This window comes from Saccostrea echinata, unplaced genomic scaffold, assembly GCF_033153115.1.
Source record: "Saccostrea echinata isolate AGI-Se365-2 ecotype Australia unplaced genomic scaffold, CSIRO_AGI_Sech_v1 ptg000009l, whole genome shotgun sequence".
Taxonomy (NCBI): domain Eukaryota; kingdom Metazoa; phylum Mollusca; class Bivalvia; order Ostreida; family Ostreidae; genus Saccostrea; species Saccostrea echinata.
Genome location: NW_026889758.1, coordinates 3,714,650 through 3,738,884, shown reverse-complemented (window position 1 = coordinate 3,738,884; position 24,235 = coordinate 3,714,650). Strand labels below are relative to the sequence as shown.

Below are 24,235 nucleotides of genomic sequence, written 5' to 3'. Positions count from 1 at the left end.
ATTAAGCAAACAAACCAAGTATATAGTTATGATGAAACAGGGTGCCTCTTCCAAATTTGTGAAATTCATAACCCCAGGGCAGGGCTCTGTTGATTATATAGTGAAAAAATTATTCAAAAATCTTCTCTCCCCCTGTATTTAAATAAGATAAACTAGGTGCAAGGTTATGATGATCAAGGAAGCATCTTCCAAAATTGTTAAATTTGTGGCCCAAGGGTGAGGGGTTCAGCAGGAAGGGGCCCTATTGATTAAATTGTGAAAATGCATTAATTCTTTGAAAATCTTCTCTGTTCCTGGGTATTAAGCAGGTAAACTATAAGTACATGGTTATGATAATCAAGAGTGCCACTTCCACAATTGTAAAATTTGTGGCCTCAGGGTAAGGGGTTCTGGGGGGGGGGGGGTGTATTGATTATATAATGAAAGTGCATTATTATTTTTTTTTTTTGAAAATCTCTGCTGCTGGGTATTAAACAGGTAAACTATAAGAGCATGGTTATGATACTCAAGAGTCCCTCTTCCAAAATTGTGAAATTTGTGACCCCAGGATCAGGGGTTCTATCAGGTGTATTGATTATAATGTTAAAGTGCATTATTTCTTTGAAAATCTTTTCTGCTGCTGGGTATTAAACAAACAAACCAAGTGCATAGTTATGATGGGCAAGGGTGCTTTTTCCAAAATTGTGAATTTCATGGCTGACAGAGAAGGGGAACACAAAGTGAAATTGCATTAATTTTTTGAAAATTTTCTTCTCTGCTCCTGGGTATTAATGATGGGGCTTTGTTGAATCTATTATAGTGGAAATGCATTATTTCTTAGAAAATCTTAGAAAAGGACATCTAGGAGGCAAAAAGAGTATTTAAAGTTGTAATAAGCAAGGGTATTTTAGCATATTTTTCAAATTCTGCACCACTTGGTCAATTTGTTAATTTGTATTCTACTGAAAGAAGTTATTCCCCTTTTCTATTCACCTATGATATTAAATCACTATAAATTATGTAATTGAAAGGTCAATTGAATAAGAGAACTATACAAGATTTATTTTATGATATTTGATAAAGTACTTTGATAGTTTTTTAATGATCAATTAGACTTTTAAATAATATTTACATGTAAATAAAAATGGGACAAAAAATAACTTGTACATTAAATGTTCTTCAAAGACTAAGAGAGGCCAATGTGGGAGGGAATGAGATGGGATTACTAAAGTGAACTATTGTTTTGTTTAGTCGCATGCGTATAGTGACAAATGGGGGAATACAGGCAAATAATTAGATCAAGTTTGTAACTGAGCACTAAATTAATTATTTTGCTGATACCTGGTCATCCTATTTCTCTTGCTTTTGGGTGACATAGTTTCATTTATTAGCTTATTTTGTATTATTAGCTCACCTGAGCTGAAGGCTCAAGAACAACTGGCCCAATTTCAACCAAACTTGCCACAAAGAATCCTTGGGTTCACAAAAAATGTCATGCCCCCTTTTAAGGGGAAATAATTAAGAATTCTTAAAAATTTGTTGGCATCTTTTAAAAATCTTCTTTTCAAGAACCACTGGGCAAGAAAAGGTAAAACTTATGTGAAAGCTTCATTACATACTCTACATTCAATGTTTATGCATATGATAACCCCCAGGGGTAGGGCGGGGCCACAAGAGGGGGTCTAAGTTTTACATAGGAGTATAAAGGAAATGTCTTTAAAAATCTTCTCGAGAACAGCAAAGCCAAGATTAGTCATACATGTATTATCATAGAAGTATCCTCTAAGGTAGTTTAGATTCAAGTTTGTTCAAATCATGACCCCTGGGGTTGAGCGTAAACACAACAGGGGCCAAAGTTTTACACAGGAATATAGTAAGAAATATCTTTTAAAATTTTCTTCTCAAGAACATTATAAGTCATATTAATACAGAAGTACCCACTACACCAAGAACTTAACATCAATTCCCTAGGATACTTGCCACTGATGCTTATAACTTTTATTTTGCTCTTATCCTTAACTTCTTTATTGCTGATTCTATGGCCATTTTCTTCAGCTAGCTTCTGAATGCCCAACTTTCCCAAAGCTTTGCCTTTAATAACCTTTGGCTATTCCATTCCAAGGGTTGTCAAGCCATTCCACTATTTGAAGTCTTCAATGTGTTTTACGCAAATGCCCCTTAACCATTACACCTATATCTTCCTATGTAAAACTTTGACCCATTGGGAGTAGTAAATTGGAAGATGGTTCTTATCTATCAATAGGAAACTTGGGGAGAAACAAGGTGCAAGTACCTTACCCAGTCCCCAGTGTAGATAAGAGAAAAATTCTAGTGTTGTGTGATTTACCCTCAGACAGAGCTGTCTTAATAATCATTCCAATCATTAACTCAGACAGAGTAAAAGGAAAACCTATATATTCCTTGTAAGAACCTGATCAAACACATTATTACATAGGAAATATCTTTAAAAATCTTCTGAAGATTAACTAAGCCATTATTAGTCATATTTATACAGAAGCAACCTTAGGTATTGTAAAATCAAGTTGTTTTTTTTTTCAAATGATGACCCTCCAGGGGTTGGGGGGCACAACAGAGGGTCAAAGTTTTACATAAGATTTTATAGGAATCATCATGAAAATATCTTCTGCTCAAGAACAGCTAGCATACCCATGATAAGTCATATTTATCATAGAACTAAGAAGCATCCTCAGGTAGTGTAGATTCAAATTTAGGGTGGGAAGGGTGGGGCCACAATGAGCAATCAGTTTTACTTAGGAATTCATTGGAGAAAAAACTTTAAAATTCTTCTTTTCAAGAACAGCAAAGCCATGATTAGTAATATTGATATGGAAGCATTCTGAGGTAGTGTAAATTTAAGTTTGTCCCCCTTCCCTTCATAAACTTCTCAATACTGAACTAATTTCTGCTTTTTCCTAGCCAATGTGCTCAGGTGAGCGATATGGTCTAGGGGCATTTTGATTTATATTCAATCTATGGTTCATTTGAAGTGTCACATTATACTCAGGAATTCCTGCTTTTTCCTGAGCCAATGTGCTCAGGTGAGCGATATGGTCTATAGGCCTTTTGTTTTATGAAATGTGAAGATAATGAACAGTATTTAATCTCGAAAGTCCAATGAAACAATACCAATCTGGAGCAGAGCAACGCGGACCTCAAAATTTAGAGGTGGGATAAGTGCAATGGAGGCAGGTTTTACCTGGGGCCCAATTGAAAAACATAGCCTAAAACAAAGTCTGCTGGGGCAGTGTGATTGCGGCCCTATGTTACCCAAGGAGCGAACAGGAATAAGTCAAGTACTGTAGATTCCTAAATATATGCGAGGAATTAATTATCGCGTTATTACGCGAGAAGAACCACTCGCGAAATAAAATTACTCGCTTTAATTTTTGTGGTACTGAAATCCACATAAAATATCTTAATCAAGCGTCCACTCGCGAATTATACTTCTCGCGATTTGTCGTCTAAGGGCCATTTCGCGATATTAAGTACTCGCGTAAAATAAGGAATCTACAGTAAATCATCAGGTGCAATGGAGGACTGAGCATCCCCTGCTAACCGGTCACACCCACTGTGTGCTCGTTGTCATGATCGGGGAAAAAATACTGCAAAAAATCCATAGACAGTTCAGTGTGTAAATAATGGCCTAACAATTAGTATGAAAAACGTCAGTCAGCATTTGACTCAGTCATAGGTTGTATGTGCTGACAAGGTCATTGTATCCACAATAAAACTTGCAAAATGATGCCTTCAAATGAGACTGTTGATATCCTTGTTTCATCAACTTGTTTGTCAATAGCTTTCCTCGTTTTAGAAACTGTTCATACGTAGAGCATGCTCTTGCATATCGAATCAACTGACAGACATAAACCCCATATGCAGATGATGAGGGTATATTGGTACATAAGTAAGGGAAGTTGACGATTGAATAGTTGAAGTAATCACGTTTATGTTAAGGCCCTTGGGTCTCTTGTTTTTTTGTCTTTTTAAAGCTTTATATGGCGTATCTGAGCTAAAAGATAAAAATACGAGATTGAGTGTAGATAAACATGATATAGGTTATGTTCAAATAAAAATTTTCACCAATTTTAAACTTGAATAACCTCATGTTTCCATAGTTAGGCTGATTTTAAACTGTCTGTTAATAAAATGCAGAGTCGGTAAATAAATTGGTTATTGTTTTAAATTTCTAAATCTTTGAAACGTGATTGATTCAAATTATGTAATTTACAGGAAAGTCCTATCTTTATATAAAGTAATAAAACAAATAGACAAAAAAGAGCACCAACAGGAAACAATGTTACCCCCCCCCCCCCCCAAAAAAAAAAAAAAGCAAAATATAGCTGCAAAGTCAAGTAACACAATTTATTGAAATTTATACATGAATTTTAATACATTGTATTGACACAAGGTATCAAAAAATGATTAAATTTTTCTAATATGGTTAATGCTAGTCATCAAATTTAATTTTCTTTCCTTGAAATGATTTTATTTGTGCTTGCTCTTTTCGTTTCTTGCTTGCAATCCATGAAGGATGTAACTTTTCATTCTTGACATCTGGAAAAGAAAATCAAACATTACAAAAATATAATGTGTCATGCATTGTCATGCATTAATGTACGTATTATTAGTCTTCTACTCATGATACTGGAAGGGACAAATATTGATTTGAGTTTTGGTACAGTAAAATTTGGTTATGAAGAACTTGCTCATAAGGTAATCTTGGTTTTAACAATTTTATAAAGAGTACCATAGAAAACCTGTTATTTTCTTTACACAAATTTAATCTCAGTTTATATAAGGAAGCAAAGTTTGGGGTTCCAGTGACTCTCATATAACCAAGCTCTACTGTATATTCATCTATCTTGAACTTGCACTTTGTTCAGCTTGGATGATTTTTGACAAAATTATGGCTAAAATCCTTGGGCACCCAGTATATTGTATTGAAATGATTTTAACATAATTTATTGTATAAATATTATACAAATGGTTCAAACAGGTTCTTACATACAACCTTAGAGGTTCTCACCTAAAATGGTTACAACTGCCAACGTCTATAGAAAAACTTTGATTACAAACAGATTTGTTTTGTACATACATTTAAGTTAAACATATAACTTATCTGAGTTCTGGTGTTAGGTAGTACATGTGTAATAATTAATTAAATCTACCAGAATCTCATCAATTTTTGTACCAATTGAACAATAGGCCCAAGGGCCTTAACGGTCACCTGAGTATAAAACAACAATCCATAGATCCATAGAGTATAAAATAAACAGATAGAAGGAGCTTTTGTAAATCTTTGATCGTCCATTGTGGCCCCACCCTATCCCCAGAGTCCAGATTTGAACAAACTTGAATCTATACTACCTGATGTTTTCATGTAAATACCTGTATAACCAATCATGGCTTTGCTGTTCTTGAGAAAAGAATTTTTTCAAGATTTTTCCTACATATTCCAATGTAAAACTTTCATTGTTCATTGTGGCCCACCCTACCCCTGGGGATCATGGTTTTAACAAACTTGAATCTAAACTACCTGAAGAAGTTTCCACATTTCATCTTTCTTGGCCCAGTGGTTCTGGAGAAGAAGATTTTTCCAATGTATTCCCATGTAAAACTTTGATCATCCATTCTGGCCCTGCCCTACCCTTGGGGGTCATGATTTGAACAAATTTGAATCTACACTACCTGAGGATGTTTCCAGATAAGTTTCATTTTCCTTGACCCAGTGGTTCTGGAGAAGAAAATTTTTAAAGATTTTTTCTATGTATTTCTATGTAAAACTTAGATCATATCAAAATGACTAATCATGGCTTTGAAGTTCTTGAGAAGAAATTTTCCTATGTAAGACTTTGATCCTCCATTGTAGCCCGCCCTACACCCATAGGTCATGATTTGAACAAACTTAAATCTACATTACCTGAGGATGCTTCCATATAAATATGACTCATCACGACTTTGCTGTTCTTGAGAAGAAGATTTTTAAAGATTTTTCTTATATATTATGTAAACTTTGATCCTCCATTGTGGCCCCGCCCTAACCCCCGAGGTCATGATTTGAACAAACTTGAATCTACACTACCTGAGGATGCTTCCATATAAATATGACCAATCAGGGCTTAGCTGTTCCTGAGAAGAAGATTTTTAAAGATTTTTCCAATATATTTCTATGTAAAACTTTGATTGTCCATTGTGGGCCCTCCCTATCCCTGGGAGTCATGATTTTAACAAATTTGAGTCTACACTACCTGATGATGTTTCCATATAAGTTTCATCTTACCTGGTCCAGTGGTTCTTGAGAAGAAGATTTTTAAAAGATACCATTAATTTTTCAGTAATTCTTAATTATCTCCCTTTGGAAGAAGGTGTGGCCCTTCATTTGAACAAACTTGAATCATCTTTACCCAAGGATAGTCTGTGGCAAGTTTGGTGGCAATTGGCCCAGTGGTTCTTGAGGAAAAGTCGAAAATGTGAAAAGTTAACGCACGACGCACACCCGCACGACGACGGACAAAAACAGATAGCAATAGATAACCTGAGTGACTCAGGTGACCTAAAAATATATATTGATTGAATTGGACATTTTGTGATTGTTGCAATACTTTCAGAATGACATATTCTTGTAGAAACTTATAAAATTTAGATCAAATGCAAACGAAATTCACACAACAAACAAGAGGCCCAGGGGCCACATCGCTCACCTGAGCACTATGGCTAGGAAAAAGCAGAAATCACTTCAATCTTGAAAGGTTGAAAAGTTTAAATATAAAAGTGGTTGGGGGGGGGGGGGGGGGTCAGGAATTGAACAAATTTGAATCTACATTATCTGAGGATGCTTCCATTTAAATATGACCAATCATGGCTTTGCTGTTCTTGAGTAGAAGATTTAAAAGATTTAACCTATGTATTCCTATGTAAAACTTTGATCGCCCATTGTGGCCCCACCCGACCCCCAGGGGTCATGTTTGAACAGACTTGAATGTACACTTTCTAAGAATGCTTCCATATAAATATGACCAATCATGGCTTTGCTATTCTTAACAAATAGTTTTTTTAAAAGATTTTTACTATGTGTTCCAATGTAAAACTTTGATCGCCCATTGTGGCCCCACCCGACCCCCAGGGGTCATGATTCGAACAAATGTGTATGTACACTTCCTGAGGATGCTACCATATAAATATGACCAATCATGGCTTTGCTATTCTTAACAAATTGTTTTTTTTTAAAGAATTTTTACTATGTGTTCCTATGTAAAACTTTGATCGCCCATTGTGGCCCCACCCGACCCCCGGGGGTCATGATTTGAATAAATTTGAATGTACACTATCTGAGGATGCTACCATATAAATATGACCAATCATGGCTTTGCTGTTCTTGAGAAGAAGATTTTTACTATGTGTTCCTATGTAAATCTTTGATCGCCCATTGTGGCCCCACCAGACCCCCGGGGGTCATGAGTTGAATAAATTTGAATGTACACTATCTGAGGATGCTTCCATGTAAATATGACCAATCATGGCTTTGCTGTTCTTGAGAAGAAGATTTTTAAAGATTTTTCCTATATATTTCTATGTAAAACTTTGATCGCCCATTGTGGTCCCACCCGACCCCCGGGGGTCATGAGTTGAACAAACTTGAATCTACACTACCTAAGGATGCTACCATATAAATATGACCAATCATGGCTTTGTTGTTCTTGAGAAGATTTTTAAAGATTTTTCCTATATATTCCTATGAAAAACTTTGATCGCCCATTGTGGCCCCACCCGACCCCCGGGGGTCATGATTCGAACAAATTTGAATCTACACTACCTGAGGATGCTTCCATGTAAATATGACCAATTATGGCTTTGCTGTTCTTGAGAAGAAGATTTTTAAAGATTTTTCCTATATATTCCTATGCAAAACTTTGATCCTCCATTGTGGCCCCACCCTACCCCCGGGGGTCATGATTTGAACAAACTTGAATCTACACTACCTGAGGATGCTTCCAAGTAAATATGACCAATTATGGCTTTGCTGTTCTTGAGAAGAAGATTTTTAAGGATTTTTCCTATATATTCCTATGTAAAACTTTGATCGCCCATTGCGGTCCCACCCGACCCCCGGGGGTCATGAGTTGAACAAACTTGAATCTACACTACCTGAGGATGCTACAATATAAATATGACCAGTGATGGCTTTGTTGTTCTTGAGAAGAAGATTTTTAAAGATTTTTCCTATATATTCCTATGCAAAACTTTGATCGCCCATTGTGGCCCCACCCGACCCCCGGGGGTCATGATTTGAACAAATTTGAATCTACACTACCTGAGGATACTTCCATGTAAATATGACCAATCATGGCTTTGCTGTTCTTGAGAAGAAGATTTTTAAAGATTTTTCCTATATATTCCTATGTAAAACTTTGATCGCCTATTGTGGCCCTACCCTACCCCCGGGGGTCATGATTTGAACAAACTTGAATCTACACTACCTGAGGATGCTTCCAAGTAAATATGACCAATCATGGCTTTGCTGTTCTTGAGAAGAAGATTTTTGAAGATTTTTCCTATATATTCCTATGTAAAACTTTGACCGCCCATTGTGGCCCCACCCGACCCCGGGGGTCATGATTTGAACAAATTTGAATGTACACTATCTGAGGATGCTACCATATAAATATGACCAATTATGGCTTTGCTGTTCTTGAGAAGAAGATTTTTAAAGATTTTTCCTGTATATTTCCTATGTAAAACTTAAATCGCCCATTGCGGCCCCACCCTACCCCCGGGGGTCATGATTTGAACAAACTTGAATCTACACTACCTGAGGATGCTTCCACATAAGTTTCATGATTTCAAGCACAGTGGTTCTTGAGAAGAAGATTTTTTAATGATGCCATTAATTTTTCACGAATTCTTAATTATCTCCTCTTGGAAGAGGGCGTGGCCCTTCATTTGAACAAACTTGAATCCCCTTTACCCAAGGATACTTTGTGGCAAGTTTGGTTGAAATTGGCCCAATGGTTCTTGAGAAGAAGTCGAAAATGTGAAAAGTTTACAGACGGACAGACAGACGGACAGACAGACAGACGGACAGATGGACTACAGACAAAATGTGATCAGAAAAGCTCAGGTGAGCTAAAAATGAACAAAACAAGAAGTCTGTGAGCCAATGCTCACTAATAATACCCCCGCTCTGATGTGAATACACAAGTTCAGTTATGGACAAACACAGTGATAATCAGGAAATTGACATCAGATTTGTAAAAACTGAATCCCAACATATGGCATGCCTAAACAAAGAAAAAATTTCAAGCATCTGCGATGAGTAGTTGCTGAGAAAACTACGACCAAAATTTATTATGTATGGTACGGACAGATGCACAGATAAACAGGAAGTTGACATCGGATTTGTTCCAAAAATGAATCCTATTATATGGCATGCCTAAACAAAGATTGTGCTAAAATTTCAAGCATCTGCAATGAGTAGTTGCTGAGAAAACTACGACCAAAATTTGTTATGTATGGTACGGACAGACGCACGGATAAACAGGAAGTTGACATCGGATTCGTACAAAAATGAATCCCACCATATGGCATGCCTAAACAAAGAGTGTGTTAAAATTTCAAGCACCTATGATGAGTAGTTGCTGAGAAAACTGCGACCAAAGTTTGTTATGTGTGGTACGGACAGATGCATGGATAAACAGGAAGTTGACATCGGATTAGTACAAAAATTAATCCCACCATATGGCATGCCTTAACAAAGAGTGTGTTAAAATTTCAAGCACCTATGATGAGTAGTTGCTGAGAAAACTGCGACCAAAGTTTGTTATGTGTGATACGGACAGACGCACGGATAAACAGGAAGTTGACATCGGATTCGTACAAAAATGAATCCCACCATATGGCATGCCTAAACAAAGATTGTGCTAAAAATTCAAGCATCTGCGATGAGTAGTTGCTGAGAAAACTACGACCAAATTTTTTTATGTATGGTACGGACAAACGCACGGATAAACAGGAAGTTGACATCGAATTCGTACAAAAATGAATCCCACAATATGGCATGCCTAAACAAAGAGTGTGTTAAAATTTCAAGCACCTGTGATGAGTAGTTGCTGAGAAAACTGCGACCAAAGTTTGTTACGGACAGACAGACAGACAGACAGACAGACGGACAGACAGACAGACAGACAGACACACAAGGGTAAAACAGTATACCCCCCTCTCCTTCGGAGCGGGGGTATAATTACACTAAGACACCTTCAGAAAATGTAACTATATCCACTTACTATTAAAAAGGGACAACAGGTAGTTATTTCTATTGAAGGTTTTGAAAGGAAAAGTCAAAAATGTTCATGAAGAAATACATGTAAAAATGGACTAAAATAAAAAAAAAAATCTGCATTATCTAAAATTTGCTAACTTAATACATGTACTGGTAATGATGAAATAAAGAGGTGCAAAGCTTACCTTTTCGGGCAGTGTCTTGTGTTTCTTTTGACCTGTAATAAAATATTTGAACTTATGAACATGATGAATATAAATTGAATAGATTTTTTAAAATTCAGCAGTACTCATTATAATATACCCTCTTCATTTATAATGTTGTTTATTGTGATACTTAACTGCTATCATACAGGTCTGGATGTTTTAATAAATATTTGGTGTACATAAATCTGCTATATTGGAATATTACTACAAGCAATTTCCCAATAAATTCTGTACTTTGCAATTGCATCAAACCAATGACCAGGTTTCAACCAAATTCCTACTGAAAATTTATATATGACTTCAGAGTATGCACATAAAAGTGCATGAAAATGTCTTTTGAGATAAATGTTTCACTTTAGATATATATATGTACATGTAAGAATAGCATCCATTGTACTACATGTACATCACATCATCAGGTAAAGCCAAAAATCGGGAGCATGAAGCCTTTCAGATTGTGTGATTTCCAAATTTAGTACTATCTACATGTATTTTGTAATTTGCAGTAAATACCCCATTTTTCACACAAATAGTCAAACAGTGAAAATCTAAACTTCTATGTTCTAAATTAATCTATTATATGAAAGTTACATCTCCATTTCCCAGATTGGTCTTATGGATTTGGCCAGTGTAGCATCATATTTTAATACTGTGAATGTTGAACCTGGGTTCAATACACTGCATAATATAATAGGAAACCACATTTTCAGATGCAAAACAGTGATCCCCCCTCCTTTAAAATATTGAACGTGGGGTTCAAAATACAGTCAAACCTTGTTACCTGAACTCGATGGGACCTAGAAAAAAATTTCAAGATATCCGAGGATTTAAGATATAAAGGGTAAAATATTTAAATAAGTAGTTGGGACTTTCAAATAATCACTTCGATATATCCATGGTATTCGAGATATCAGTGTTCGAGATAATGAAGTTCAACTGTATTATGGCTATAAAATTTTGACCTGGATGGGGGGGGGGGGGGTTAGATAGAATGTTCTATCGTTAAATGTCCTATGGACCTGGTTTAACGATAGAATGCGTTCCGTGTATTGTCTATGTAGCAAAGAAAATATGGGAGATAACTCTGACTCAGTGCATTTACTATGAAAAATGCCGAGAGTTCTGAATGTCAACATGGTGTGTAAATTTGAAACGAGTAAAACACTATGGTGAAAAAGTGTTGAATTCTTCCATTATATGGATTAAATTTTTAGATGAAAGGTATTTACAGTCTCAAAAAGGTTTGTTATGATTAAATTGACTGTTACTTTCAATGCAACTTCATTAATTTTCTCCAAAATCGTTTCGGAGTGATTCTGCAATTTTCTGCTACATTACGGGTATATGGGAGGCATTCTAACTGTGGTGAGGGCCTGTCCCGATCGAGACATAGTTAGATTATTCTAACTAAGGGGGGGGGGGATTACTGTGGAGTAGAAGGGGGTTTGAGGATCAAAATATTCAACACTCAGATTTCTATAGTTAAAAGGCGGGTTTCTAAATATTATTGTTGAAAAATATTGACCTACTTTCAGAGCTTTTAAATCAGGGGAGGGGGGTCAAGATATTATGACTGCAATATATCGATACACCCATTAGACTTTTATTAGATAGGAGTTTATAGGGGTTCATATTTTGCAGTGATTTATTGAACATGGGTTCAACATATTATACAACACCAGAACCTGCTTCTGATGTTTAAATTACATTCCAAAACAGTAAAATTCATGTTCAAAATTAAGACATTATATCTTTTTTTTTGTGAAAATCATGAAAACGCATCTAATTTAACAATTTTTACCAAAGAAAAATAAAATTATTTCAATTAAAATAATCATTCTTATTGGGATAATCGTTGTAGCATTAGTGTGTAAAAGTTTGAAAAATGATCCTGACTGAAACTAAAGGACAAGGTAAGGTTACGGCCAAATCTGGCCCCTTATTTGATGTAAAAATCAGAACATGGTTAAAACTGTGAAAGTTTGTAGTTAAGAACTTAAAATGATGCTTGTTTTAAAACCAGCACTAATTTTGATTCAAATCTTTCATGGAGGCCACAAGAGGGTGCAGACGTAGGACATTTTCCCGAATTTCCTCAATCAGATACTTTTCACTTCCGAAAACATAGATCACAAGCTTGCCTATCTGAGATTTTATACACAAGATGTATCTGATACTAGTGTATGAAATTTATAAATTTGATAGATAGGCAAGCTTGTGCTCTATGTTTTCTGAGACAAAATGTGCTGTAAATTAAATGAAAATTTGCATCAAAATGGGAAAATTCAGAAATTGACATATTTTCTGACCTTCCTGTGACCTCTGTGTATCCCATAACTTAGAACCAATACTCATTTTGTGGCAGGTGTGACAACAGGTTTTCATTGATAAACTGTTGCATCATTCTAAAAGACACCCCAAACCAGGGGCCAAAAAGGGGTCTTAGCCTATCTTTTCCTTTCTTTGATTGCTTATTTCTCTAAACAAGGTTATTTTTTCTTAAAATTTTGATAATGAAACTGAAAAAACAAAATACTTCAACTTTTCTAGTTTCATTCTGAGACAGGAAGATGAATTTAAATTATCATATTTACCTGGTAAATGCAATACAAAAAAATACAAAAACTGCAACTTGTACATGTCCAAGCATACAAGTAAAAAGCTAGTATCAATAAATTATATGTACCTTAATTGCTTGTTTTGTTTAGGATTATTATTTGGAAATCCTCTGTTCCTTTTATTTTTTTGAAAATTCGTGAAGGATTGTGATGTGGTTGCCTTCTTTGACCTGTCCTCATTTCTTTCTTTGGTGCTTCTTCTCCAATCTTTTTCAGACAATGAGCCGAGGAATGTTGATCTAAATGCATGTTTTCCCCTCTCCAATTCCTCCTCCTCCTCATCTGAATTATCTCCCTTTAATCGGTAACTGTCCTCTGGATTATCATCTTCATCCTCTCCATCTGAATCATCGCTAGTAACAAAGAAAGCATCTTTCTTTTTGTGTCTCTTTGTTTCAGTATCTGGGGATTTTGATTTATCCTCTCCTGTAAGAAATGAAGGCACAGAATCTGTTGGTATCTCACTTTCACTATCCAGATCATCCATGTTTAATTTCTTTATTACCATTTCTGAGTTTTTGCTATCCTGCTTTTCTTCCTTTTTATGTATTTGTTTATTTTTATTAGATGTTTTTGTGCTTGATTTAACTGAATCTCTTTGTACTATTGATTTAGGTAATGTCTCTGCTTGTAGTTTTTCTGACTCATTTCCTGACAATTCTTCACTGTTAAAAGAATCTTCCTCAGAATACTCCTCACTTTCTTCTTCATTCAAACCTGACTCCATATCAGACCCCCCTCCATCTCCAGGAAAACTTGGATTAGCTAAAGTGTCTGTATGTTCCTGTTTTGAATTGTCTGGATTTTTCTTCCCAGCATTCAATTTCTGAACTTTGTCCAAGCCTTCTTCCTCTCCTTCCAGACGATTTTGCAAATACGATTTCACCAGAACTTCTCCAGCCTTGACATTGGTAATGATTTTATCTACACGATTTGGTTTTTGTTTTTTGATTCTTCGTCCTGAATTTCGACTCATCAGAAAAGCTGCCAAAGACATCCAGTCCTCATGGTCTCTGCGGAATTCTTTAACAGAATCTTGCAATATCTTGTGATCTGTCAGTCTAGCCAGTGCTTTGGTTTCCAAAGAGGCCTTTGGCTTGAAATATACAAAAACAGATTTTTAAAATGTTAACATATAATTAATGTAAACTAACTTAACTTTGCAACTATTTTTTCCACATTTTTATTATTTGAGTATTCATATAAAGTATATTTTTGGGTCAGCTTTTCTGTTTATAACATCATTTTAAATTTGCTTTCAAATAAAATAATAATATTTAAAGTTAAACACAGTTACAGCAAACAGGCTTATAATAAATTCACACATTACTATTAAGTGATTATCTATAGTTCTAAACATTTTATGAACTTATTGGGTATAACGAATTATGTTTATAATATATATTAATTTTTTTTGTCCCTGCCACTTCACTATACCCGTGTTTTACTGTAATTTGATCACAAAATAGACTGAAATAGTTCAATTGATCACACAACATGCACAGTACAGAGTTTACCTGATCAAGATGGTCAAGTTTAAACTCTTCATTTGCAAATATTGCAAAAGTCGGTAGGGTGCAAAAACAGCATTAATTTTCTGTACTAAATAGCTTTGTGGATTTTTTTAATCATAAGCCTTGACAACTTAGCATTTGTCAATACATAAATTTACAATATAAGGTACATATTCATATGTTGGGTTCCCTTTTTCATTAAATACATTGGTTTCTTTCACTTTGCTGGGGATCAAATTTTGTACTGTTTCATGGATATGTAAATTTGTGGACAGCTACTTTATACCTAAACTTTTATTTATTAGTAAAGTTTGCTGTTTGTTTATCATCTAATATCAATATCTGATTCAACCACAAAGTTTAGTGTTCATGGAAAATGATAAAACTACAATATTTTTCATTCCTCCAAAAAAAAAACAAACACATTTAAGTGAAAGAGAGATTACTGGAACATGCTAAAAGTTAAAAATACAAAATTTTGAAATATTATTTGGGAAATTTACATGTGAAGCATGTTAAGTATACACCCAGATATTCTGACATAATCTGTAATACAATATTACATCACAGTGAACTATAATATGTGAATTGTACAGCTAGTGATTTTTATGTTATAATGATCTGAGTGCTGCCTTAACATACCCACACTTTAAACAAAAATAAGAATTTGAAGAGATCAAGTGCTTTTATATAGCCTTAAAATTCATACCTCTCTGCAAACATCAGTGAAAGAAATTGTATGTCCAATGGCATATTTTGCTATGCCGTCTGGTTTTAAGTCCTGTAAATATTGTCAATGTTATCAACATAAAATGCTCTTTCACTGTGCATACTTCTAAAAAAACTCTAATTAAATCAATGATGAGGATTTCTAGTGAGACAGTATTAATCTTTGAATATTCAAATACTGTATATTAGAATGACTCCCTTGACCATCACTTACTTTTAAAACTTGAACTTCCTCTACTAATCTTTCTGCTTTTCTTTTATTTTTCTCTAGTAACTTCTCTGGACCTCTAATAGAATAACAGAGATAAATAATCACATTGTTGTTTGTATTTTATTGTAATGAGAACATTTTCTAGAATATTGTACTGCATACAATATATATTTCATGTGACTTTGTATTCATGACAATAGCTTGGATTCTATTTATTTGCCAGATTAATTTTCCTATATCCTCATTGCAATAATAAAACTTGCTTCTAATTTTCACATCCAAACAATTTGACAATAATGAGCAAACTGAAGTTCTTGTTTATGGATTGTGAATTAATATTGTAAATCACATTTTTTTAGAAAGTATAAAAGATGTGCAGTTAATTGTATATTTTTTGGTTTTGTCAATTCTTTTTTAGTACTATTGGTAATAAAAAGCATTTTATTTATCCCAGCACACATTCAGGCCTCATCATTAACTTTTGTCCTATTTTCTGTGTCCAGTCCATTTTGTGATCGGACAAGTCAATCTCAACACACACTTGTCTGATTGGACAAGTTACTTTTGTATAAATATGATTGAAAAAAAATCAACAGAATTCATTTCACACTGTGCTTTAAAAAAAATCTCTAACATTAAAAATAAACATGATAAAAGGATACATTCTTAAGGGTGCAGTCAATAATCACCGGAATTAGTCATAAAATCATTTTCATGATTAAACAAATCTTTATAAGTCAAAATAGAGTTTAATACTTAATTTTTGAAAATAAAGTTCTACAATCCTCAGAGCGGGACAAGTAAACAATTGTAATGGTTTGGTCTGTTGATATCGGCTTGGGCAGCTCAGTCGGTAGAGCACCTGAATAGTGATGCAGGGGTCCTGGGTTCGATTCCCAGTCTAGCCATACATTTCTCCTTTCCTATTACATAATTTGGTGCCGTTGACCACCCATGGACTTGTCGATGAAAGTCCTGCCAGGGGCAATAAGAACTAGGGGTTGTGTCTTTGAGGGCAAAGACAATTTAAGGAGGTAGGAATGTAATGGTTTGGGCTGTGGATATTGACCTGGGTAGCTCAGTCAGCAGAGCACCTGACTAGATATTCAGGGGTCATGGGTTCGACTCCTGATCCAGCCATACTTTTTCTCCTTTCCTATTATACAATTTGGTGCCGTTGACCACCCATGGACTTGTCGATGAAAGTCCTGCCAGGGGCAATAAGAACTAGGGGTTGTGTCTTTGAGGGCAAAGACAATTTAAGGAGGTAGGAATGTAATGGTTTGGGCTGTGGATATTGACCTGGGTAGTTCAGTCAGCAGAGCACCTGACTAGATATTCAGGGGTCATGGGTTCGACTCCTGATCCAGCCATACTTATTCTCCTTTCCTATTATACAATTTGGTGCTGTTGACCACCCATGGACTTGTCGATGAAAGTCCTGCCAGGGGCAATAAGAACTAGGGGTTGTGTCCTCGAGGGCAAAGACAATTTATGGTGGGAGGAATGTAATGATTTTATTTGGGCCATGGATGATGGCCTGGATAGCTCAGTCGCTAGATCACCTGACTAGTGATGTAGGGGTTCCGGGTTCGATTCCTGGTCCAGCCATACTTTTTTCTCCTCCTGTTACACAATGAATTCAGGCAAGTAACATTTCTTGGTAACGTGTCCGATGGACAAGTGGATATTTTAGTTAATGTTGAGCCCTGACATTCCAAAACTTTACAATACTAAAAATATAAATATCCTATTTCTATACGTAAAATTGATTCAGTCATTTTTATGCCATGTCTTATATTCTAAGATCACCCAGATGCATTGCTTTGAAAAGATTTTAAAAAATAACAAAATGTTTTTTTTTTTAACTTTCTTTACTCTGAAGTGCTATAATTTACAATATTATAATACAATGATTTACCTTTCTTTGTTCTGTAGTGCTGTTATTTGTCTTGTGAGCTTGTGGATTACTTGAACTTTCACCTTCTTAATTTGGCCCCTCATAGAAATAACCTGATTGCAGGGAAAAAATGTAAAATGGCTTAAGTTCTCTCTTAAAAATTATGAAAAAAGTACAGTAAACTTCATTTAAAGTATCTCAAGGGAATATAAAAAATCTTACATTATAACCAGTGTGCACCAAAAGCACTAGCCCAATGCTCAAACACTAGTAAAAAGTCAGTGGGTTGGTAGAATGTAGGTCAGTCTAGCCCAAACATACTGAAAGAATTTTTCAGCTGTATTTATCCACTTTCATCTCAGTGTTTTAAATAAATGTCAAAAAACTTTCTTTTGTCTGAAAAGATTTTTTTTTTTTACTGAAATTTTTGACTTTCTCAATGTTCTTCTAATCTTTTTTGTCCATGCTTGGTTATTTATAATTTGCTGTCTCAGGGTGCCATGACTTGTGATGGCAAATGAATGCAAAGAAAAAGTTGAGAAGGAGACGTACTGACTTCAAGAAAAGTGGGTGGGCAGTGGGCCATAACTCAGTTATTTACAAACATATTGTTATGAAATCTTTATAGAACATCAGACTTCATCAATGTGTAAAATAAAATATTTCAGGACTAAATAACTAACCATAAAATGACAGAACAGAGGGCTCATAGAAATTTAAATTTGAAATTAAATAATGAGCCTTGTTGACTAAGTTTAAAGGAATGAAATATAACTGTCATTTCATTTTTCACACTTTTAATGTAGGTCGCGGGTTTGCAGGCCATTTAAAAGTGTCCGAAAACATATCATGAAAATTAGTTATATGAATCCTCTACCTTCGTTTTATATTCTCTGAAAATTTTATGAAATTCATCTGCATCATTTTTGTGTAATTAAATCCCAAACATGACATTGTTGTCGTTACATTTTCGACGTTATTCTGTTGGATTATATAAGAAAAATGTCGTTTTCAGCTTGTTTTGAGGTAAGATTTTGTTTCAAAAAATATCAATAACTTTTAAATGGTGCAGACGAAATTGTTTCCCTTTTGGTATTTTAACAAAAAATTGATCTGAAATAAATTGACGTGAAAAAATTAATGTCTTCGGGTTAGTTTTTGCGTAATTTAAATGTGGATAATTGCTTTTATATCGCAAAATGTAACATTTTTAAGAACGACGTCATAAAATATCACGTCATGCTTGACTTCGTGAATATTTATCCGGTATCCAGTGCAGAAAAATAAGATAATTTTTATAAACAAGAAATTCATGTCTATCTGCTTTGAGGTGACCCCTGAATCATATCATAATAATTCAATATCAGTGAAATTATTATTAGACATGCTTCTCTTCAGATTAGGGTGTTTGTACGTCTTATTTTAGTGAAAATTCTCGCAAGGGACGTAAAACAACAATCAATCCTTTAGTATGTCTTATATTAGTGAAAATTCTCGCAAGGGACATAAAACTACAATCAATCCTTTAGTTTCTTTCTTCCAATTTACTTTCTTTATGTGTTGTTTTCTTACCGTTTCTTTTCTGTTTTTTTGTTTTGTTTTTTTTGTAGATTAGACGTATCCTTACATTTGTCTGTGTATTTTTCTTTTCCAGCGTGCTGGCGAAAAACGGTATCCTTTAATTCAAGTATTTTAAGTATATAAAATGTTTTTATTTAGACCATTCAGCAAGGCGCTCAAATCTACGAATTTCTGCCAAATATCGTCCCGACTAAATACAATATATTTTCAGTATATTTAAACAAAATATTTATTTTTACATACCACATTTTCAGAGGGGTAAATGGGATGAGGATTTAAAATTAATTTTATCTGACGTAATCAACAGCTAGTTTTTTAGAACATTAATTCTACTTGTTGGACATGGAAAGCAAAGTAGCGAATAAAATCTGTAGGTAACAGCATTGCAAGCTGTTGCTTAGGGGACGATCATTTCATTTGGGGGGGGAGGGGGCTTACAGATTTTGGAAATAAATAATCTGTCCTCGAAAATGTTGAAAATAAATAATCTGTCCTTGACTGGGCAAGAAAATAAATAATCTGTCCATGACTAGTTCTAGCAAACACACACCCGGCCCCCATGGGATTTTTCAACTTTGATGTTTTTCTTACTTTTTTTTTTTTTAAAAATCTGACTTGGTAAAATTTGCCACCCCCCTCTCCCTCAGATTCAAATAGTTGTCCCCTAACAGGAGGTCAGTGTCACTAAAAAATTGTCTTTATGTTTCATCGTACCTTAGCAGTATTTAAAATATGATAAACTTGTAGATCTATATATTTTAAAAATATCCTTTTTAAAAATAAAGTTTAATCTTTTGATGTAACAGGTGTATTTGCGATTTTTTTTAAATAATGGCTTTTTTCTTAATAAAACAAACTGTTAATTCAAATAGGATCAAAGGAAAAACGGTCAGTTGAACCTTGTGTCCATATCGTTTCGCGATAACAAATTAATCGCAATTTCTCGGGCCTTTCTGACAAGCTGAAAAACAACCACTTGTTTTTTCCAAGCTCGCAGGAAAGGCCCGAGAAGATGCGATTGATAACAAATAATGAAACGATTTTTTAATACTTCCAGTGCCGATCATTCGAAGCGTAATAAGCCTTCTTCATTAAATTACCAATTCCAAAAAAAGTTTTATCTAATTATTGTATTGACTATACAAATCGTAAAAAGCCTTCATTATTTGTGATAAGTTGTTGCTTAAATAATATAACACTAAACTACCAATTCCAAGAAAAGTTATAGCTAAATTATTTAATTCTGGTTGTAACGCTGTACACATGTATTTGATTGGACAAAAAATTTACTTTATATCGTATAAAATGGGTTGCCTACGTAACAATGACTTGCGTCAAATACGTATTGATCCGCCTGACGTTACATTCAAATTTTGTACAAATTGAAGTCATTTTTTAAGGAAATCATCTTTATTTCTTACACCAAATGAATGAAAATTAAATTATCAGGAATGAGTTTAATAGCTACCCAATTTATACAGTATAAACTGGGTTGGGGCAGTTTACGCTTTATAAACTGCGAAGCGGTTTATAAAAAAGCATAAACTGTTCCAACCCAGTTTATACCGAATAAATTGGGTAGCTATTAAATTCATTCCTTAAAGATATACACACTATATAAACTCGATTTTTTATGTGAAACAAAATGATTAAATGATTTCAGAAACATGATGTGTAATAAAAAATAATTACTTTCCACAAAGTTTTACTAATTAAGTCGTTGTAATTACAAAACAATTAAGCAAGATCTGCATTAAGAATTTAGCCTATTCATGAATATTGATGAAGGAAGTGCGTAAACAGTATATAGATACGCATGTCCGCGGGAAATCATAGACGAGGTACGTTGCATTTTGACTACGATTTTGAATAAAAGTTAATATCTGTCATTACAGAGTAGACGGTTAATACTGGTTGTTTTCAAAGATAAGTATCTTTAAGCATAAAACGTATGCCATCCATGTCAAAAGTTATTTTGTATACCAAATGGCCTACCTCGTTTTCTTGACGCCATTTTTGTTTATCAATCTAAAAGTAGCGACAGTGTCACGTGATGCATGAATTTAAATAGAGGCATTACTTTCCTAGTAGGATAATAAATAATTATGATTTGAGATCTTTATAATGCGTTAATTTCCAATTGTGTAATTTACAATATTTTCGTAACTTTATTTGGTAAACAAAATAATTAAATTTCCAACTTTATTTTTAACTGATGCAAGTTATTGTGTGTATATCTTTAAATAATGATATACTGAAGAATTTAATAAAACAAAAATAATCGCAGATTTCTTTTTCATTGTGACGTCATAATCAAATGTGCACAAGAAAGTCGCCCAAATCATATAAATTGCATACCCAGTTTTAACGACGTCAGCAAACCCGCAACCTACGTTAAGGGGGCTTATCTGGCTAGTAAAATGTGGTTTGACAAGTAAAATTTTGTCGTTGCTTGCATAACTGGGCTAGTGCTGAAAAATGTTTTTGGCACACACTGTATAACAAGTGTATGTTGTAAACAGAGACTGGAAATACTCAGTTCTCCTGAACTAAACACATTTCAAACTGCAATTATGTTGAGATGCTAATCTATGTACTAGTATATTATACATGTAAATAAATGATCTTACATGATTATATTGAATTCAAATCCATAATTTACAAAGAAAGAATTGTATATTAATTTAATTGTACTGTAAGTGTACTTTTTTTCATACGGTCATTCCAAGGAATCTCAATTTCTTTTTAATTCGCAGATAAAAAATTACAAATTTCTTGTAAGGTCATTGAATGTATGTCTTAAATGCATTTTATATACGGACTGGGAGAATCCACGGAAAATTTATGACACTTACATAGCGTAAATTATTCCTATGTGGAAAAATGTTTGACTACAGTTTCTTACCTTTAGGTCATAATAAATGAATTCCTAGATTCTCATCCAAATTTTTTTGGACAGGCAGATTTTATGTCATATTTTTTATTTCTTCCTTATATGTGAAGATTGTTTGTTGACCTTGTCAATCGGTGCTTATTTATCTATTATGCCCAAATGAAGGTCATAGTAGGGGTCCATCTAAATAATTACATTTCTTTCTACTCATCCTCACCAGTCTTTCACAACCTATGATACTTGTTTAATACATATTACAGCAATTAGCATCTTGTCAGCTGTCAAAATCTCTGACATTCGCAGGATTTAAAATGAAAATTAAATGGTAAGATGAATCCCGATTTTGATCAAGACAGAGAAAACTAAAAACAAAAAATAAAGGTGGGGGTAAAAAATCGGGGTGGGCCATTATGAGAATCTAGGATTTATATTTTTATGGCCTTACAAGCTAGAGAATGAAGTCTTTTTCAAAATCTTTATGATTGTCAGATCATTTTAGCAAATTTGCAAGTTCATAATACATGTATTTGTGTTCCAAATTGGCAAAACATTATTTAATTGTTTACATTTTCCATTTTTTTGCTCAGTCTTGTAGGAGCAATACTTAATTAAATCCCCTGCTATTTTTTTTTGGGGGGGGGGGGGGGGGGAGAGAAAGAGAGTGGGTTTAGTTTCCACATTTATTGCATCAATAATTTTTCTTTTTATCAACATGATCAAGAGAAATGCCAATTGAAATAAAGACGTCATCTATTTCTAATAAATTTTTCTGACTAAAAAATAATTTATTTAAACAATTGATTAATAATACTGCAACAACAACAACAAATATCTCAGTGACCAACTGATTGTCACCTCATTACCTCATTAGAAAACAAAATCATTTGACGTAAACAGCAAGGAGGTTATTTAGTTACTGACCTGTGACTAATCTGCACTGAAAAGGTGTGAAACCAGTTGTCAAGAATACATTATAAGAGGTGTAATTATGAGACAGAATCAATTTACTTATGGTGAGCACAGTGAACTCAATAGTCTAGTGTGTAAGAGCAGAAAAAATCTGAATTAAAATCTGTATATTTGTCAAGCAAATTTTTCTGTGAAACCTTCCTAGAATTCCCTTGCTACCAGGATGCCATGCGATAATGGCACAGCACCAATGTAACAGGCATGGAAAAAATGCAATGGACCAGACGGATTCGAACCAGGGCCCCCTGAATCTCCAGTCAGGTGCACTACCAACTGAGCTATCTGGCCACAGCAATCGAACCTGCCTGATCAATAATAATTAATAAACATACAGTAAACTTCTCTTAAAACATATTCGGATGTAAAGTATCTTGGGATGTAATGTAGCCATTTAGTATCCCCGGCAAAGTTGCTTTATATTTCATTGGAGAAAACATCACTTAACAACATATTCATTAATATACATAGAGGGCCAAAGACCTTGAAGGAGGGAGGAATGTGGCTGTCAGAAGGGTTCGATCGCTGGTGGCCAAATAGCTCAGTTAGTAGAGCACCTGACTGGAGATTCAGGGGGCCCAGGTTCGAATCCTGGTCTGATCCGTCACATTTATCTCCTCTCCCATTACATTTGGTGTTATGCCATGCCCTGGAAGTGACAGGTGAAAGACCTGCCAGGGAAGAGCCTGGGTTGGTGTCTTCGGAGGGCGAAGACCTTTAAGGAGGGAGAAATGTGGCGGTCCGATTCAATCGATAGCTCAGTTGGTAGAGCACCTGACTGGATATTCAGGAGGCCCGGGTTCTAATCACGGTCTGGTCCATCACATTCTTCTCCTCTCCCATTACATTATTATCATGATTATCAAATACAATATTCAGATTATGCATTTCAAGATTTGAAAAAAAAAAACAAATTTTTCCAAACTAGGAATATCTCATACATTGGCAAAAGAGAAAATGAAGTATTGAATGTAAACAAATGTAATATACTTAAGCAGAGACATATATATGTCTCTGACTTAAGCAAGCTGTAAAACTAATATACTTAAGCAAGCTGTAAAACTAAATTTGTGTGAACACAAAACAACAGATGACCATCCTTTTTCACCTTATTGTTTAAGGCAACCAGATCAAGAGAAGCTGTCGAAGCCACATCAAGGTTTCTATGTTGTTTGATATCTTCAACTTCATCGTTTGATGATTCGCCAGAATTCATTCCAATCCTGTTTTAGTAGCTGTTGCTCCTAGCAATCACGATCAATGCACACTTTTTGCAGAACTCAGTATCAACAATGTTATTTTAAATCTTTAGAAACATGCATTCTGTTACCCGACAGTAAG

At 34.5% G+C, this 24,235-nt stretch overlaps 1 protein-coding gene across 1 annotated transcript; it reads right to left on the bottom strand.

Annotated features, from left to right (window-relative positions):
* Positions 1–4,348: 4,348 nt before the first annotated feature.
* Positions 4,349–24,154, bottom strand: LOC133181620 (serum response factor-binding protein 1-like). Its single transcript, XM_061316165.1, has 7 exons — positions 24,003–24,154; positions 17,476–17,567; positions 15,558–15,630; positions 15,324–15,395; positions 13,169–14,196; positions 10,462–10,493; positions 4,349–4,554 (listed from the first exon to the last, which is right to left on the bottom strand). The coding sequence occupies exons 1-7, from the start codon at positions 24,108–24,110 to the stop codon at positions 4,448–4,450; spliced, it is 1,512 nt and encodes a 503-aa protein (XP_061172149.1). The 5' UTR covers positions 24,111–24,154; the 3' UTR covers positions 4,349–4,447.
* Positions 24,155–24,235: the final 81 nt, after the last annotated feature.

Coding starts and splice junctions, on each gene's coding strand:
- LOC133181620 (XM_061316165.1), bottom strand. CDS start 24,110: ATGAATTCTGGCGAATCATCAAACGATGAAGTTGAAGATATCAAACAA. Junction 15,631..17,475: donor GCACTACAGAACAAAGAAAG/GTAAATCATTGT, acceptor TTATTCTATTAG/AGGTCCAGAGAAGTTACTAG. Junction 15,396..15,557: donor AGGAAGTTCAAGTTTTAAAA/GTAAGTGATGGT, acceptor CAATATTTACAG/GACTTAAAACCAGACGGCAT.